The following is an 18,639-nucleotide window of genomic DNA, read 5'->3' as shown; positions in this document are numbered from 1 at the left end:
TGGATCAAAAACAGTGAAAGCATCATATTATTTAAACATATCAAATGTAAGAAATGTAATATAATAATGAAATTACAAGTATCTTTTAATCCCATCATCCTTTTGACCAAGCGTAGGTGTTCAGCTCGTGTATTCAACGGGAAAATGACATAGTTGGCCGAATTGGGTTGCATGCAAAATCAAGTTAATGACTGAGGTTCTTGTGTTTCACCCCGAGATTCATCCAGCAGGCTTTCTGAACCAGCCCGCTCGCCTCCTGCAGACGCTCAGACAATAGACCTTTTCACTCGACACCGTGAACGCGGACAACCATGGCTTCCAGCATTAAGCCTTTGGACCAGAGGACGACGTCTGACGATGCAAGAGCCAGATGAGGTAGCGCAATCTTTCACTTAAGTTCAAGTTTCCCTGCCAGTTGCATTCTTTGACTCCTGCATCCTCTTTGTTGTGTAAAGCTGCCTCATCCCGAAACATGCCCCCATGCCACAAGGCTTCAGTCATCCGCACTGCATTGTCATTAGCCTTGAGTTGGTTCCTATCCAACACTGCTCTACCCATGTCCACTTTGTTTCGGAGAACAATTGAAACAAATACAAAATAGGAATATTAAAATAACAATGGGATGTGATAACCATACCAGTAAAAAAAAGCACCAAAGAAGAATAACAACGTTTGACTGTTGCTGCTTATGACATTCATTATTAAGATGGGGAAGAAAAACAAAAGAGGGTCCAATTTACGTTTTGGCTGTTTTTATCATGGTGGTGCTACAGTGACCCAACCATTGGGAATTACATGCCAAATGGTATGCTTTAGGCTTTGTTAAACAACCCAAACACAAACCAAAGCAGGCTGCTCAAATAGGGAATCGTTTCTTATTGTATTGATAGCCTTTCTGTTTTGATCCTTCAGGCCTGCTTATGGTATAAAGTCAAAGATGGACTCTGCATAGCGAGGTCGCGCCATCAGATGGGCCAGAGAATAATAAACCCTTACCCTTCCAAACCATCTCAACATTTTTACTCATGAGCAAGCAAGAAACGTTGAAATTTTGAAATCAATCATAGATTTAAAAACGGGAACATTTCGTGGGACCGCTTGTTCGCTTCACAACCACAGAAACAATACAAGTCAGTAGACTAGACGTTTCAGCCAAGTGCAATACTTTCACAATTTACCAGTGGCACTTTTTGAAAATATTGTCTAAACTGTATTTATTGTGTTGAAACTCAAAACGAAATGCCAGACTGGATCAATCAGGAGCAGGCCCACCAACCACTCTGAGTCCTTTCACTGTTGCGCTAACCTTCTGTTCCCTGCTTTCTACCCGTCAATGTTGACAGTCACCCAATACCTTCCCCTACCAGCTGTAGAATTGCAATTTGACCCCGTTTGACAATGTTTCAGGGGCCTATAACTCAAAATATGACAACATTTCTATTTCACTATGTGGCAAGCTGGAATGCTTTCAGACTCCACTGCCTCCATTGCATATGTTTACCCAATAGTCTATACCTTGGAGATAAAGGGAATGATAAGTTTTGATAAGATAGATGTATGGTTCTTTCAAATGTTATCATACATATATGTTGGAAAATGGCCACATTTTGAAATAGGTCCTTGCTTTATGCCACATTCTATGGGAATTCCAGAGGTTTCTGCATGACCCTTTATCAGATGTTTACTCATTCTGTCAACTTATTTGAGTATTTTTTCAATAATCGTTCTGTATTTTGCTCTAAGTAGTCGTGGATGTACGTAGGTATACGTATTTAGACATTTATACATACATTACCGATAATTGTCATAGTCTAGTCAATATTATCTACTATTATTTTGTCCAATGTTTTAGAAAAAGCTTATTCAGATGTCACAACCTATCGATTTATTTTTTCATGCCGGCAGAGGACAGGACAGCCATCTATGATGAAGTCGTTGATAAAATGCAAACACAATGAATTGTTATAATTTTATTGAACCATAGCTTAAATGAATTTCCCGTCAAATCACCGCAGACAGGAGTGGCATGGAGAAGAGAAGCTCCTGTGAAAAGTATGTACACCCGGTTGAAAAACAAGCAAAAGGAAAACCGTATTCCAGTAAGTAAACGCTTTTTTTTTTATTTTGGTCTCTCTTTGCCACTCAGAGCATACAGTAAAAAAATACTAGAGATTTGTATTGTATCACGTGGACAAACATAAAACCAAGCATACGTTCAAAACCATTAAACATTTGAGTCACCAAATCAACCAAACAAAATGAAAATAAGAGTTAATGTGAATGTGATCATTTGTCATGCAGCATCAGTTGTATAAAATGTCAGCACCAGTTTGAAAACAATGCCATTCGTTAACAAAGAAACAAAACAAAAACTACAGTCAATCTTTCACAAAGTCCTCCCTCTCCACGGTCAACCCTATCTTACACTCTCCTCCCCCTACACACTGCAGTAAACATTTACCTTGCATACTTACATTAATTACACACACAGAGTACTTCTTATAGCATTGCAGTATAAAACCTCATCGCCTATCGCGCTCTGAACCAATGTCGCATTCATCCGTTTTGTGGATGGAACAAGGAGCTCCTCCACTCCATCGCTTCTTGTCCACCCACGATTGTTCGGTCTTTCCGTACCGTTCTCGGACCCCCGGTGACTCTCTCCGTATTTCTCCCCGGATCTTGAGGTTGTGGGCTTGGAACTTCTCATTGCCACGCTCACTGCCTTGGCCTGATGTGACGCCTGGCCTTCATCTTTCTTCTCCTCACACCGACTGCGACAGAAACAGAAAAAAAACCATTATATATATCCACGAATAAATACACATGGCTCCCGCAAGTACGCTTGAATGTCGTCCAAAGGTGGCATGAGTCTCTGACGCTCACCTGGTGGTCTCCTTGCGGAGGCTACTGGACCCCCGTCTGAGCACCAAACACAACACACAAACGGCGTCAGATCAATACACCTCCCACCCTGCCCGCCAATGAGATTTATGCATGCGTTGAAAGTGTGTGTGAGCGTTAGGAGGGACCTCTAATCAGCTTGGAGATTCTCTCCGATTCAAGCTCGATCAGATTGGGGTCGCCGTGGATGGTGGTGATCTTAGAGAAGTCAGAACCTGGGAAGGGGGACAAACAACACGATCACACACGAAGAATGGGACGGACGGAGGTTAAACACAATTAAAAGAAAATGCTTTCGAAAAAAAATTGCATTTCTGAATAATTGTTTTCTCCGTGCGTGAGGACGCTTAGAGCTCACGGAGTCTTGGTCCAGACGAGGACTATTTGAAAAAGGTGGACAGAGGAAGACATGGAGGAAGGTGAGGTGCTCCAGAGGTCCCTACCCTTAAAGATCTGAGGCTGGAGGATTCGCAGGGTGCCGGCTTCACCTTGACAGCGGCAGCGGGGAGGGGCGTTGATAGTCATTTAGCGACTTGGCAACACACTGACTGACAGACAGACAGACTAACAGGTACATACACCTGAAGTAGCCACCGCCCTCCTCCGCCACCGCCACCACAGCTCAGACATCATGAGTGCATGGCAATGTGCACGCACACACGCACACACACACACACATGCACAAACACATGCACTCACACATGCACTCACACACTCACGCACACTCACACTCTGTTTCAAGACTTCATGCCATTGTGCACATGTGCACACACACCCACACAAAGAAACATGTACAAAGACGCACGCAAAAAAAGTCTCCCCCTCCCTCTCATACACACACGTACACACTCTCTTCCTCACACAAACTCTGTTTCTCTCTCATACACACGCAGACAAATACTGACTGCATCGCTCCCTCTCACACACACACACACACTCTCTGCATCAATCTCTCACACAAACACACAAACGCAAGCTCTCCCAAGCACAGAAGTGCTCCCATAATCCCGCACACAAGACATGCACAGACACACATGCATGAGACGATGGCATGCCGGAGGTACCCAAAGGAAAATAAAAATAGCAAAAGATAGATCCAATGTTCCCAGGCTACCGTCGGTGTCACTAGCAAAGCAGCGGGCTAAGGTTTATCTCCAGAGACCCTGTCCTCTCTCTATGAGTTATGCAAACATGCTCTACTTCCTGCTTCGTCCTACATCCTTGTGCTTGTGCATGCGAGTATCAAAGCGGCTGCAGGTGATTTGCACGTAAGACTAGGGCACACATACTCAGAGCACAGTGACGAGCTTGAGCCTAATCTTGGTGCATTTCTAACACTGACACACACAGACAATCACAAAAAACACAGACAGACACTTCTTTCCATGCCTCTGCTGTTTAGTGACAGGAGACAGACAGAACGATGGACGGTCAGACAGATCCCCATGGTGAGCCTTTGAGGTCAGGTTTACCGCCTTCAATCGAAACCCGAGTGGCAACGCTAACGCGCTTTAAAGAAACAACAAGCCTCTTGCTCCTTCTCGCCGGGCCCAGGCTTATGTAAACACCATAAAGCTCGACGCAACGAGGTGTGGGGTTGTGTCGGTTGGAGGCGGGCCAAGATATCCCCGACAGCGGGCATAGCTCCGCGAAACATAGTTCAGCGTGTAGAGCCCCCCCCCCCCCCCGCGCCCACTGAGCGGTTGCAGCAGTCTGCTGCCGACGATTGGCGAACGCCCCCCCCTCCCACCACGCTATAACCGTCGCGGAATCCTCATAAATTAACTTTACAGTGCAGTTCCAGAGCGATTAAACTACCCAACTGGTCGAAGGCGCTAGCTCTCTGTGGCTCCGCCAGTCTGTTAAACCACCATCTGGACGACGTGTAGCGAGCGCAGAGGGGCCGCTGGGGAACGCAGAGTCGGGTCGTTATACGAAGCACTGGCAGGGACACCGGTGCTAACGCAAAGCTACATTGGCAGACAACGGCTGTGCTGCAACTCCGGATTGCAGTCATTTAAATTCGATCATGCCCTAATCAGAAGCGTACTTAGTTATACTGCATTGCAAGTGTGTCCGCGTTTGACACCGAATTCGGAAACTGAAAGTGGGAGCAGGTGGGGAAAAAAAAAGCGACGAAGGTGTCGGGAGGTTGGAAGATGAGGGCGAGTAGGTGCTAAGACAACGTGCTCCTCAGGTCAACACAGGTCCAATGCACAGTCATGCCAGTCGGTCGCTGGGTCCAACTAACCTCCCTCTACGATTTTCAGGAGCTGCTCTTCCTGGTGCTTCTTTATCTTGGCTACCTCTATGAGGAACCAGTTTTGTGGGATAAAAAAAATACAATGTGTTGGGTTTCAGGACAGAAGGAAGTCAGAATGCGGGTAGGAGGTAGGAGTCATCATAATTGGAAAAACATTTGGTAACGGGATCGGTGTGGGTAAAGGAACGTTGCCTAGCTTAACAGTGACTGTAATGTCTAGACCTCATGGTCGCACTTGTGTAAAGCACCCTTGCTACGCCCACACCACAAGCATTACAATTCAAATGGTTCACACCATGCCACAGATTTGTCTGACGGTTCCATGATGATTAACCAACAAAGTTAGACGAAAGCGTCCTGACATGTAACATTGACTGCTAAGGCATGAATGGTGACTTCGGACCATTCATGTGTCGCAGTCACGCGGAGACACTCGAGGGGTCGCCTGCTTGGGAACGCATGCTGTTCACGCCTCTCATCATGTCTAAACCAACTGACCTTCCTCCAGAACCTTCTTCATCTCGCCGCCCATGTCACCGCTATGTGCTATTGGGCAGAAAAATAAAAAACAACACTCCTCAGACTCGTGTCCCGATTGGACTCCACAGCATGGTCCAGAAGCATGACAAACAAACGGTCAAATACAGAGGACTCACTTTCAATGATTCTGGTGACCTTGGTGAGGCCGGGCTCGCCTCCGACGGTGACCTTGGTGACGGACGGCTCCCCCCCCTGGATCATGCGGGTGACCTGGTGGATGGAGTGCTCTCCCCCGACCACCACCCTGCTGATGGTGGGCTCCGACTCGATGGTCCGCGTGGTGATCGGGGGCTCCCCGCTGATGACCCTCGTCAACGTGGTGTAGGACGGTTCGCCCTCCACGACTCGCGTCACCTTTTTGACGGACCCTCCCCCCGGGACCACTCTCGTTACCTTGAAGGAGCCCTCCCCGCCGTCGACCACCCGCGTGACGGATCCCTCGCCGCCGCCGCCGCTGACCACTCTCGTGACGGAACCCTCGCTGCCGCCGCCGCCGCTGCTGACCACTCTCGTGACGGAACCCTCGCCGCCGCCGCCGACCACTCTGGTGATGGAACCCTCGCCGCCGCTGCTGACCACTCTCGTGATGGAACCCTTGCCGCCGCCGCCGCCGCTGACCACTCTGGTTACCTTGGTGACGGTGGGCTCCACCTCGAAGACGCCCGTCAGCGTGTTGACGGAGGATTCCCCGCCGATGACCCTCGTCACCGTGGTGAGGGTGGGCCCCTCCCCCTCCACCACCCTCATCACCTTGGTGCTGCTGGGCTCCGTGTGGACGACCCTGGTCACCTTGGTGACGGTGGGCGCCGTCTCGCCGTGCACGGTGAGCGTGTTGAGGGAGGCGTCGCCCCCGATCACCCTCGTCACCGAGGTGAGCGTCGGCTCCTCCTCCACCACCCTCACCACCGTGGTGGTGATGGGTTCGGCGTTGATGACCCTGGTCACCTTGGTGATCGTCGGCTCACCGCCACTGATGACCCGGGTCACTTTGGTCACTCCAGGCACTGTGCGGAGGTGTGGAGGTTATCAGGACTTGCCGTGGCGAATGGGCACGCTCCACTGGTAACATGCGCGCCTGCGCGGCTTACACTCTTTTTTTGTGCGACACAATTTCCTCCATGAGGGAAATGCGTTCCCACATTTCACAGCTTGTGCAATACATTACTTTGTAATGTAATGCATTACTTTGTAATGCATTACTTTGTTTTGAGGGCAAAAATGTGCCTTAATCACTAGGTGACATCTTGGTTCTCAGGAATATTGGTTCATAATACTAGCTGGATGGTGTATATGAATACGGAATTCCGCGTTATTTTCTGTTCATGTAACAGCAGATGCATTTGTGTAAATCTGAAGAAACCTTTTGTATGAAAAAAGTATTCTGCTCAATTCTTTTTTGAATACACTTTTTGTGTATTTGGGCCAGTGCATGTGTCTGGATGTCAGCGGCACCAATTACCTCCGTCTACATAGCATCTGTTTCCGAGGAACAATTCCCTATGTGTTCGTATTTATAGGCAGGCTTTAAGGGGATGAGGGCCGACAGATGTGTTAGCATCAGAGAGCTTCCAATCTTTGGCCTCGGCCCTAAAAAAAAATAACCCACACACACACAAGTGATCCCGCTCTGGTAATCTCTCCCAGACACCTCTACCATCGCCTACATCCGAGAGCTCCGCAAAATGCTTTTCCCCTGGTAACCCAGGCTTCGTAGATTTGTGGGCTCACTGCGCTCCATAAATCAAACTAGGTTTAAAACTTTCCGCTTAACTATGCGAGTCTTCGAGCATTTGTCTTCCAGCCCAAAACAAAAGGGACTTCCCCTTCCCGAGGACATCTAATCTATCAAGGCCTGCTCCCCACTGTCTGGACGCGGGCCAGGTTTGGATGTGTTCCAAACAGAACAAACACCGTCGGGGAGCAGGCTTCGGTCGACGGCCATCCTCCGACAGGCTAATTACCTCACCCCCCCCAAGGACCTGACTGAAGCGACGGCCAAGACATCCTGGAAGACCGAGGGAGCGGGGAAGGTAGATTGTAAGGAGGAACAAAGAGGAGCGACCCGAGCGAAGCCCTTGAAACGATGTAAGCCTTGACTACGCCATACGTCTTACCTTATTACAAGGACATAAAGGAGGCTTTGTATTGATATAGAATTACATAGATTAGACTGCAAGGCAGTGATGCGAGTCAAACCATGGCCGCCAGCCATGAAATCAAGAGATATGCATTAAGGCAGGGCAATGGTATGTTCAATGGAATCAAGCTTTCACCTGTTTCCACAAAGTGGGTAGTGGTAGTGGTGGTGGTCCTTTCTGGAATAGAAAGGCATGTGTTTTGATGGTAGAGAGCCAAATGAAGTTAATGCTGAAGAAAGAAAAGTGAATGGAGACTTACTGATGAAAGTGAGGGGGATCTCGGAGTAAGAATATCCAGACACAAACTAGGGAACGAATGACAAGAAGGAACACTAAGAATGGCCAATAGCACGACATTGACATAGAAAAGTACATTGAATGACGTGTCACCTTGATTTGGATGTACTTGATAATCTTCCTGAGGAGAAGGAGGAGGTCTTCGCGGCCCACGGGAATGTCTGGAGAACAAAAAGTCGACTCGTTAATATGATTAAGAGTCCAGTCCAGAAAACTCTGACAGTCGACTTTATGACGCTCACGTCGTCAGTGTGATGGAGCTTACTGGCGGGATAAAGGATGTTCTTCACCACGTGCACCACGCCGTTGGTGGCCATCAGGTCGTTGTCTGGCACGTCCACCGAGTTGACGTGGATGGAGTTGTTCACCTGGGGACGACACCACAGGCATCGTTCACGTTCCATCGTCCATTGAAGTCCGGAAAAAAAGGATGGGATTTGGCGCCTGAGAAAATCTGTTAACAATTGCCTTGGCTTACTTCACGCCAACGTTAACAGTACTTGGTAGGGCCCGGGAGGGAGGTGGGGTGTGGACGTTTGTGTTCCATGGCAGTAATCCTAATCATTACAATGGCTCTCAGACAGGAACCTGGGCATCACGCCTCTAAGTGCTTGAACATGGTTCCAGAGACAGTGACTAGCTGGTGCGTATGGTGTGATCCGATCCAAAGAAAGGGGGCCCTTGAAATGAAACACCCAGGGCGTTTAATTTCCTGTGTTTATAACATCTAATCACGTCACTGATGATACTGCGGTGGTCACAGGTCGAGGAACCAGCCACCCCCTCCCTTTCTCCTCGCCTCCTCCAAATCCGTTTCACAGACTCTTCCACCCACTAATTTGAAATACGCCACGTCCCTCCTACGTCCAGCTTTTAACAAGTTCAGCCGGATGCATGATATCCCCATCACCCCCCCCCCCCCCCCCCCCCCCACATACACCTTAATGACCCGTTTCCTGTTCCTATCCTGGTGCAGAGTCTGCCCTCAGTCTTCCTGTCTCTACAAAGTAAGTAGTGAGTTCCTGAAACGAGAGACATTGTCTGATAATCTGATTACAGGCCAGAGGGCAAGAGAGCGAAAGAGATAGAGAGCAGAGCGAAAGAGAGAGAGAGCAGAGAGAGAGCAGAGAGCAAGAGAGCAAGAGAGCGAGAGAGCGAGAGAGAGAGAGAAAAGGGGTGAGAGAGAAAGTGATACTGAGAGATAGAGAGATCATTTAGCAGTAAGGTAATAAGTAAAAGAATGAAATGATAAACTAATTTGATTGCAATCAGGGATGACTGGTTGGGTTGTTTTGGCCGTAGTATATACTTCCCAACATATGGCTTGGGAAGTAGAAGATTTACAGATTCTGTAAACTTGGTTCAATTTTAATATAGAGCTGGGACTAGTGAAAGCGTCTAACTACTGTTTAAAAAGGCTCTTGCGGCTGCCACTCAAGGTGAACACATTAAACTCCTTTTGGTCGCCTCAGACCGGATTCTCCTCGCGTACGCACCGACAACACCTGGAGGTTTTGTCCCTGGAGCGTTTTGAGCAGATTGGTGACCCCGCCTTCCAGTCCGCCGTTGATGAACACCCCGTTGCTGAAGTGGTAGAGCAGGATGGTCCTCAGAGCGTTCACGTCACCTGGCCGGGGACAACACACGGTAAACGGGCTGCATTTATATAGCATGGTTGACTCAGCCGTCGCTCTGTGAATGTGTGCATGAAGGGGTGAATGTTAGGCAATATTGTAAAACACTTTTTTATAAAAGCTTCTACCATTCATGCCCCCATTCCCACACCGACGGTGGAGTCAACAATGCAAGGCGACAGCCAGCTCGTCGGGAGCAGTCAGGATGAGGTGTCTTGCTCAGGGACACCTCGACACTCTGGGCCCGGGGATCGAACTAGCAACCTTGCGGTTACCAGCCAACCCCGCTCTGCCTCCTGAGCTGCTGCCGAATCAACCATCATCATTCATCCACCCTTCAGTGATGGATTCGGTGGAACAGAAAAACAGCCGGTTTCGACGGTTCAACCGACCGGTGAGGAGGGTGAGGTCCTCCTCGGAGAGGCCATTGAAGGCGTCGTCGGTGGGGGCGAAGACGGTGTAGGAGCCTTCCTGCTCCAGCATCTGGGTGAGCCCGGCGCTCTCCATCAGAGACAGGAAGACCCTGTCGCAAAAACACAGGGAGCTTCACCGTCAGCACGGGGCGACTCATTGAATGTCATCCCACAGAAAACAACACACGATGATGGAGGGAAACAAGATATGAATTCAATACAATTATCATCATTTTAAAAATATCTACACAAAGGAAATACATATATAAAGCCTATGGGTATATATATATATATATATAATATAAAAAAAATATATATAAATAAAATGGAAGAATAAAAAAAGCTGAATGGACCAGAAAACGTTGAATGAACAGGGAAGAAATAGAGAACAAACAATTTGGCGTCGAGACCAAACGTCCGTCGGCGGTCACCTGAAGCGTCCGTCGGCGACCAGGATCTCGTACATGCTCCTGCGGGCCGGTTTGATCAGGGAGCGCATCAGGTGCAGCGCTCCGTTGCTGCCCTCCTTGCCGCCGCGCAGCATGCAGGCGTTCTCGATGCACACCGCCTGGCCGGGGAGACGACAGACACGGTGCCCTGGGTGTTATTATTCCTCCAGGGGGGTAACAGGCCCACCGCGCGTCTCGCATCACGGACGTCATGAAGGGGTGCGAAAGGGATTGATCGCCGGCAGATTACACTTGGCTGAAGCACCCAGACTGGGGTAGCTCGTACCCTTGATTCCGGGGGTCTCAACCAGGTCAGTTAGTCATTAGCCGGGTGTTTATAGTGTTTTTTTTTTCCACTTGAGGCCTCACTGGAGATGAATGTTCCAGCTGATTACGAGTAAATGCAATCAGCTCCGAGATGTGGAAACACACTCGTTCTTTCCGTTGTCTCTCGATTCTTGTTTAATTCTCATTGGCAGTCGGAACGGTGCAAGAGCAGCCGTGTGCAGACGCATCCACACGCTTGCAGAAACATACGCACACACACACACACACATCGACACACACACACACACACACACTCCGGATGACTTACCGTGCGGTAGATGAAGACGCGCAGAAGGTTTCCGAACAGGGTCTCCAGCTGCTGTCCGTTGTAGAGCTCGCTCAGGGTGACCTTCAGCTTGAGGATGTGGTTTTCCAGCGTCTCCTTCAGAAGGGTCTGGTCCGTCCTCATTACCTCATCTATCACACACACACACACACACACACACACACACACACACACACACACACACACACACACACACACACACACACACACACACACACACACACACACACACACACACACACACACACAGTAAGACAAGTTGTAACGATTCGTAGAGGGAGAGAATTGTACTTGTGTGAATGTAAAAACAGCTGTAATCACAGACTGGGCCAACATATTGAAAGGAAACTAATCTTTTGTTATGTCCTTGGATAGCTGTATGTGTCTATTATCCATCTTTGATCTAGCTGTATTAACGGAAGGAAAGAGAGACATCCCGACAAAGAAACTGACAGACATATAAACAGACAGGGCAGACATTTAGACTGAAATGCAGACAGACAGGCAGACAGACAGAAAGACAGGCAGACAGACAGAAAGACAGGCAGACAGGCAGACAGGCAGACAGGCAGACAGGCAGACAGACGGACAGACAGACAGACGGACAGACGGACAGACAGTAAGACGGACAGACGGGCGGCCCACCGACCGGTGAAGACGGTGTTGACGGGGGCCAGCAGGGTGTACTCGGTCCCGGGGCCCAGGGCGGCAGACAGGCCTAGCTCAGCCACCATGTCGCTGAAGGTGCTCTGGTTCTCCCCCACCAGCTCCATCACCTCCTTGGCTGTCCAGACGAGAGAGAGGATACATAATACCATCTGTCCTCCAGACTGTGCATACATTATTTAATTCTTTACACAAAGTTTAAAGTATACACTTGTGATATCCATGGAAACAATGATTTGTGTGTGTGTGTGTTTGTGTGTGCATGTGTGTGTGTGTTTCTTCACGTGTGGGTGCGCATGCGTGTGAATGTGTATGTTTATGTATATGTACATGTGTGTGTGTATGTGAGTGTGTGTGTGTGTGTGTGTGTGTGTGTGCATATTTGTGAATATGTATGCTTATAGTGGATGTGTGTGTGTCCGTGTTCCAGTGCGTGTGTATGTATGTGTTTGTGCATGCGTGTGAATGTTTATGTTTATATACATGATATGTACGTGTGTGTATGTGTGTATGTATGTGCGCGTGTGTGAATGTGTTTGTTTACGTACATGCTTGTACGTGCGTTTGTACGTATGTATGTGAGCATGTGTGTGTGTGTGTACATGCATGTGAATGTGTATGTGTATGTATGTGCGTGTGCCTCTGCGCGTGCCGTACCCGAGTCCGGTACGAGCACCTGGTCGATGAGGTGGATGACGCCGTTGGTGGTGACGATGTCCTTCTTCAGCACCATGGTGATGCCGTTGACCGTGAGGCGGTCGCCGTCACAGCCGATCTGCAGCGAGCTGCCCTCCGCCGTCTCGTACACCGTGCCCATCATGATGGCCTCCCCGCACTGCACGCTGTTCAGGAGGTGGTAGTTCACCAGGGCTGGGGGGGGGAGGGGGGGGGGGGGGGGGGGGGGGGGGGACATTGTTAGACGTCAGGGCAGAGTGTTTTTGAAAGGAACTGATCCCATGGATTACTGCCCCACTGTCAAGGTCGTTAATCACGGCCTGGCCTGGCGCGCACCGCACTTAAACAAATCTCTTCTGTTTCCCCCTCTCTCCGTCTCTCATTCTCTGGTTCTCTCTCTCCCTCTCTCACTCTCTCTCTCCCCCCTTCTCTCTCGTGTCTTTCATCTCTCTCGCTTGTATCTCTATCATCTCTGTTTTCTCATCACTCTCTCTCTCTCTCTCTCTCTCTCTCTCTCTCTCTCTCTCTCTCTCTCTCTCTCTCTCTCTCTCTCTCTCTCTCTCTCTCTCTCTCTCTCTCTCTCTCTCTCTCTCTACCCCCTTCTCTCTCGTGTCTTTCATCTCTCTCGCTTGTATCTCTATCATCTCTGTTCTCTCATCACTCTCTCTCTCTCTCTCTCTCTCTCTCTCTCTCTCTCTCTCTCTCCCTCTCTCACCCTCTCTCTCTCTCTCTCTCTCTCACCCTCTCTCTCTCTCTCACCCTCTCTCTCTTGCTCCGTCTGTCAGCGTCTCGATATGGGATTACCCCCTCCGCTGGAGTCCAGCTGTCAAACTGAGCCTGAGGTCCTGGCTGACGGCAGCGAGGCGTTCTCTGATGGAACCGCTCAAACCGATTTCCACACCCGCAGGTCTTCTGGAGGCGGTCGGATCCCAGCCATGGTGTGTGAGTTACGACGGCTTTAAAACCACCGCGACTGAACGCTTATTAGGCCGTGGGCTCCGGAACATCTTTACTTTGGACGTGGTTCTAACGCCCGCAGTGTGAGTGGGCCCGCCGGACGTCTGGGAATCGAGGTGAGGTAAAACCTCCGAGACAACCCACGCAACGTCACGCGCTTAATGACCCGCGCTAAACACAGCTAAACCACAGCTGCTTTCTTTGTCCCTATAGGGATGTGCTTATGAGTGTCTGTGTGCGAGTGAGTGAGTGAGTGAGTGAGTGATTGAGTGAGTGAGTGAGTGAGTGAGTGAGTGAGTGAGTGAGAGTGAGAGAGACAGAGAGGTCTGTTTGACTTGAGACCACATTAGACTAATTATTTCCAGCGGACCTAAAAGAACGAGAGAATGAGGTGGATTGGGAATTGGGCTGCTGTAGAATTTGCATTAAAACTCTGCTGTAAGTTTTTTTCTCTCTCTAGCCCTTAATCTTACCAACAGCAGCTTTAATGAGTTACTGGGCTTACTCCTAAAGCCCTCAGGTATTCCAGGCAGTGGTTTTGTTTTTTATAGTTATATTAATTAATAGTAATATTATCCAATTTTAATAGCACACAACAATATAAGACAAACTTCCCAAAGATGACTCATCGGTCCAAAGTTGAGAGCATTATGAAGGAATCTTCTTTCGGTACCTGACATGATCTTCTGGTCTCCCATGATTCTCTCCAGGTAGCCAGAGCCCAGCTTCTCAAAGGCCCGGTTGGTTGGGGCGAACAGGGTGTACTGGCCAGGCTCGCCCAGCTTCTCCATCATCCCGGACGCAAGCGCTAAGGTCTGCGGGGGGGGGAGGGAAGACACAATGCGGATAACTACCACAGAGGAAGAAACAGTTAACTAGCACATAGGAAGACACAGATAACTGCAACAGAGAAAGAAACAGCTAACTAAAGCAGAGGAAACCAAGAAAGACACAGCTAACTATCCCAGAGGAAGACATAGATAACTACCACAGAGGAAGACATAGATAACTACCACAGAGGAAGACATAGATAACTACCACAGAGGAAGACATAGATAACTACCACATAGGATGACACAGATAACTACCACAGAGGAAGACACAGATTACTACCACAGAGGATGACACAGATAACTACCACAGAGGAAGACACAGATAACTACCACAGAGGAAGACATAGATAACTACCACAGAGGAAGAAACAGATATCTACAGAGGAAAAGTGACACAGCTAAATACCACAGAGGACAGAAGATAGTGCCAACTACCACAGAGGAAATCAAGCAAATAAGATACAGCTTACTACCACAGAGGAAACAAGGCAACTCAAAACTCACTTGTTCAAACTCGCACACAACGTCTAACTGATCACTGTTTTGATTGTTTTTTTTTTTATTTATTTATTATTGCTTATGTTTATTTATTTATTTATTTATTTATTTTTTCCACAATGTCTTGCTTTTTAAAAAATGTATGATGACTATATGCTCTGTAAGGTGACCTTGGGTGTCTTGAAAGGCGCCTCTAAATTAAATGTATTATTATTATTATTATTAAGGCACAGCTTACTCCCACAGAGGAAGTCAAACGTGTTAATAAGGATTACATAATAAAAGTAGCTCTGGCAACAATAATTTGTCCTATACCTATACTTATACTTATATGTCCTGTAGAGCTAACGTATATTTACTGGTATACAGCAATGGAAGTGCAGCATTGAAATACTAAATGCCTTTCCCACACATTTTCCAGGTGATACTATTTGCACATATCTATGAGAGGATGAAACCTCAAATCACTTCTTCTTTATCCTGTCGAGCTGTTTATCAACTAGTCCCGCCACCCTAATTAACTCTAATAGGCCACCTACAACTTTGGCTCATCCAATTAGTTGAGTAGTGCAGCATAGCCGCTAGCCAGGTGTAGCACATAGCATCGAGCATGCGCAGCGTGCAGTACGATGTGCGGTATGGTACCACCATGTGCAGCCTGATGTGCAGTACGTACGCTGAAGGAGGTGAGGTCGTCGTCCACCTCCAGGGTGTCCTTGATGGTGCTGCTGACGGTGCTGACCACCCGGTCCACCACGTGCACCACCCCGTTGGTGGCCACCTGGTTACCGTGGATGATCCGGGCGCAGTTCACCGTCACGATCTGAGCGGCAGGAGAACCGGAGAGGTGAAGAGAGCGACGAGAGGACGAGAGGGTCGAGGTTCAAGGTCCTATGAAGGGTTGATGTTCCGTCCGTCTGTCTGTTCTTCCAGCCGTCCATCCACTCTTTCGTCCATCCATAAATGTTCCTACTTCATCTACTAACTCCTTTGTAGTTTCTAAGGAAGGCCTTGCCCCGTTTATAAATATCCATAATCAAACTTAAGTCAGTCATTTAAGGAATGAACAAACACACAATCAACTGATTATAGAACGGCTTTAGTCTTCAGAAGTTTGTTGTGGTTCCTGGAATAACTGAAGATCCCTCAGAAATGTATAAAACATATTGCATCCGATCCATGCCAAGACACACACACACACACACACACACACACACACACACACACACACACACACACACACACACACACACACACACACACACACACACACACACACACACACACACACACACACACACACACACACACAACACACACGACTGACCCCGTTGGAGTAGTGGTTGATGTAGAGGCCCAGCTCGTTGTACATGGAGGTGAGCGTCATGCTGTTCTTCAGGTCCTTGGTGAGCAGGCGGGAGTTCACCATGTGGTAGTGGAGGGCGTTGAACAGCTCAACGTTCACGTTGCTCACCAGCGCAGCCTTCACCAGCTGGGGAAGACCAAACATCCAGTCGTTTCGGAGAAAGGGACGGCTGCTGCTTGTTGTGCTCATTCTATGGCAACTATAGACCAACATAAACGCTCCTGGTGATGTAATTTCCCAGAGGAACATTAAAGAAGGGGACCACATATTTGCCGGTTTTCAAAAGGGCTTGTTAGGGCTAATCACAATCACACCTGGTGGTATAATATGTCACCTTAAAACTAAATGCTCACGGGTATTTTCGTTCTGGGGCTGCAGGACTGGGAATGATGTTTTTTATTGAATAAGTCGGGCACAGGTGTGTCGCATCAACGCCTAATCAGTGGGCGACCTCTATGGCAACCACATAGTTGCCATAGAATTACTGAGGATGACGATTCAGCGGCTGACAGCTGTTACTGTCAACATCAGTAATTCAATGGCAACTATGCAGTCTCGTAAACTATCCTAGTAATTTAATTTCCCTCAAGGCGAACCAAAACCCAAACACAACTCAGATTCGATTAGTCTGCCTCAAATGGCTCCCTCTTTAGGTTAAACCCATGCTAATGGGTGCGTGACATCCTATTGGCTGACACAGCGGTCCGGCCACCTACTGATTAAGCGTTGATGAGACACACCTGTGCTCCACTTATTCAATTAAAAACAGCATTCCCAGTCTTGCAGCCCCAGAATAAATACACCAATAACATTTAGTTTAAAGGTGACATATTATACCATCAGGTGTGAGTGTGATTGGCCGTTTACAAGCTGTTCTGAAAATCGGCCTCTTCTGACATCACAAGTGGGCGTGTCCACCTAGATGTATGACGGATAGATGAGCAACGTTTGCCGCAATCCACTGGGTAGGCTGGTAGACTGATCTATCCAGCACTCGTCTGGGTGGACACGCACACTAGTGATGTCAGAAGAGGCCGATTTTCAAAACGGCTTGCAATGGCTTATCACACTCTGGTGGTATAATATGTCCCCTTCAACAGAACCATCAACCCCCCCCCCCCCCCCCGCCGAGAACTTACAGGGTCAAGCTCCTCCCAGGCGTCGTTGCTGGGGGCGAACATGGTGAAGGAGCCCTTGCCGCTGAGCTCCTCGGCGATGCTGGAGGCCTCTGCGTACTCCTGGGTCTTGGTGGCCTTCAGCAGGCCCAGGGTGCCGTGCACGTTGTCGATGGGGGCCACTGAGGGACACCACACACATTACGGACACACAAGACTCACGGTGAGGCTCCGTGGAGCGCGTCGGACGACGGCCAGGGTTGCTTGTGTCTCGCCGCCGGTGACGTAAAAGCGCTAATGAATAGCTACGGCGTAATCATCCCTGATTGGCAGCCACTCGGGCGTTAGCATTGTTTTGCTCCTCGCATTTTATGCATAAAACCCAGAGAGGTCTACGACGCATGGAGTCTGCCAGGATGTAAGGATACTGGCAGGGGGCATGAACGAACGCGGCTCGTGAAACCTTGGAAACGGGATTGATGGCCGGGAAGGCAGCCAGCAGGGTAAAAGACTAATTAAGTGCACTTCAATGGGAGGGCTTGTCTAGCGTAGGGTTTCTGCTGCGTGTCAGCACAAAGAGGCAGTGTGGCGGTGCAACGCGGCGCCACTGACCTGCCGGGCAGCCCCGCATGCCCTCCAGCTTCATGTAGCCGGGGCAACACTCGTAGAGGACGATCCTGCAAAAGGAAGGAGCACACGCGTTAAACCCCCAGGAGGTAGTGGCACAGTGCCCCTACACATGGGAGGGGGAACTTCCCGGTATCCGTTCATAGTAACGTAAGAATGTCTAACATTGGAAGTGGTTGTAGGCATGAAACCTCTCTCTCACTCACTCACTCTCCCTCTCTATATATTTTTTCTATAGTTCACTGCTTGCTCTCCACTTCTCTCTGAATGCACGCTTTCTTTCTGTTCTCTCTCCCTATCTCTCTCTCCTTATGTTTCTCTCTCCCTTTCCATCTCTTTCTCTCTCTCCCCGCCCCCCCCCCCCCCCCCCGCTCTCTCCCTTTCCATCTCTCTCTCTCTCTCTCTCTCCCCCTCTCTCTCTCTCTCTCTCCCCCTCTCTCTCTCTCTCTCTCTCTCCCCCTCTCTCTCTCCTCTCCCTCTCCCTCTCTCTCTCACCCCGTCTCTCTCTCTCTCCCCCTCTCTCTCTCTCTCCCCCCCCCCCTCTCTCTCTCTCTCTCTCCCCCCCTCTCTCTCCCCCCTCTCTCTCTCTCTCTCTCTCTCTCTCTCTCTCCCCCTCTCTCTCTCTCTCCCTCTCCCTCACTCTCTCTCTCT

The 18,639-nt window shown here is 49.0% G+C and overlaps 1 protein-coding gene across 7 annotated transcripts in view; it reads right to left on the bottom strand.

Annotated features, from left to right (window-relative positions):
- Positions 1-1,955: 1,955 nt before the first annotated feature.
- postna (periostin, osteoblast specific factor a) overlaps positions 1,956-18,639 on the bottom strand; it is a 24,229-nt gene continuing 7,545 nt past the window's right edge. For 2 of the 7 annotated variants that reach the window (XM_030361640.1, XM_030361646.1), the window contains 22 exons: positions 17,974-18,038; positions 17,386-17,543; positions 16,208-16,372; positions 15,557-15,703; positions 14,223-14,364; positions 12,575-12,787; positions 11,901-12,035; positions 11,234-11,382; positions 10,621-10,757; positions 10,169-10,299; positions 9,639-9,769; positions 8,408-8,510; positions 8,236-8,303; positions 8,105-8,150; positions 7,981-8,022; positions 5,824-6,711; positions 5,666-5,713; positions 5,156-5,212; positions 3,348-3,392; positions 3,033-3,119; positions 2,887-2,922; positions 1,956-2,774 (listed from right to left, as the gene is read on the bottom strand). In XM_030361640.1, coding sequence (XP_030217500.1) covers positions 2,719-2,774; positions 2,887-2,922; positions 3,033-3,119; positions 3,348-3,392; positions 5,156-5,212; positions 5,666-5,713; positions 5,824-6,711; positions 7,981-8,022; positions 8,105-8,150; positions 8,236-8,303; positions 8,408-8,510; positions 9,639-9,769; positions 10,169-10,299; positions 10,621-10,757; positions 11,234-11,382; positions 11,901-12,035; positions 12,575-12,787; positions 14,223-14,364; positions 15,557-15,703; positions 16,208-16,372; positions 17,386-17,543; positions 17,974-18,038 — 3,049 coding nt within the window. In that variant the 3' untranslated portion in view covers positions 1,956-2,718. Of the gene's footprint in view, positions 2,775-2,886; positions 2,923-3,032; positions 3,120-3,347; positions 3,393-5,155; positions 5,213-5,665; positions 5,714-5,823; positions 6,712-7,980; positions 8,023-8,104; positions 8,151-8,235; positions 8,304-8,407; positions 8,511-9,638; positions 9,770-10,168; positions 10,300-10,620; positions 10,758-11,233; positions 11,383-11,900; positions 12,036-12,574; positions 12,788-14,222; positions 14,365-15,556; positions 15,704-16,207; positions 16,373-17,385; positions 17,544-17,973; positions 18,039-18,261; positions 18,266-18,639 lie in introns of those variants that run through there. The other 5 variants (XM_030361645.1, XM_030361642.1, XM_030361643.1 and 2 more) reach the window with 5 other exon arrangements.

Source organism: Gadus morhua, chromosome 7, assembly GCF_902167405.1.
Source record: "Gadus morhua chromosome 7, gadMor3.0, whole genome shotgun sequence".
Taxonomy (NCBI): Eukaryota; Metazoa; Chordata; class Actinopteri; order Gadiformes; family Gadidae; genus Gadus; species Gadus morhua.
This window is presented reverse-complemented; position numbering and strand designations above follow the sequence as displayed.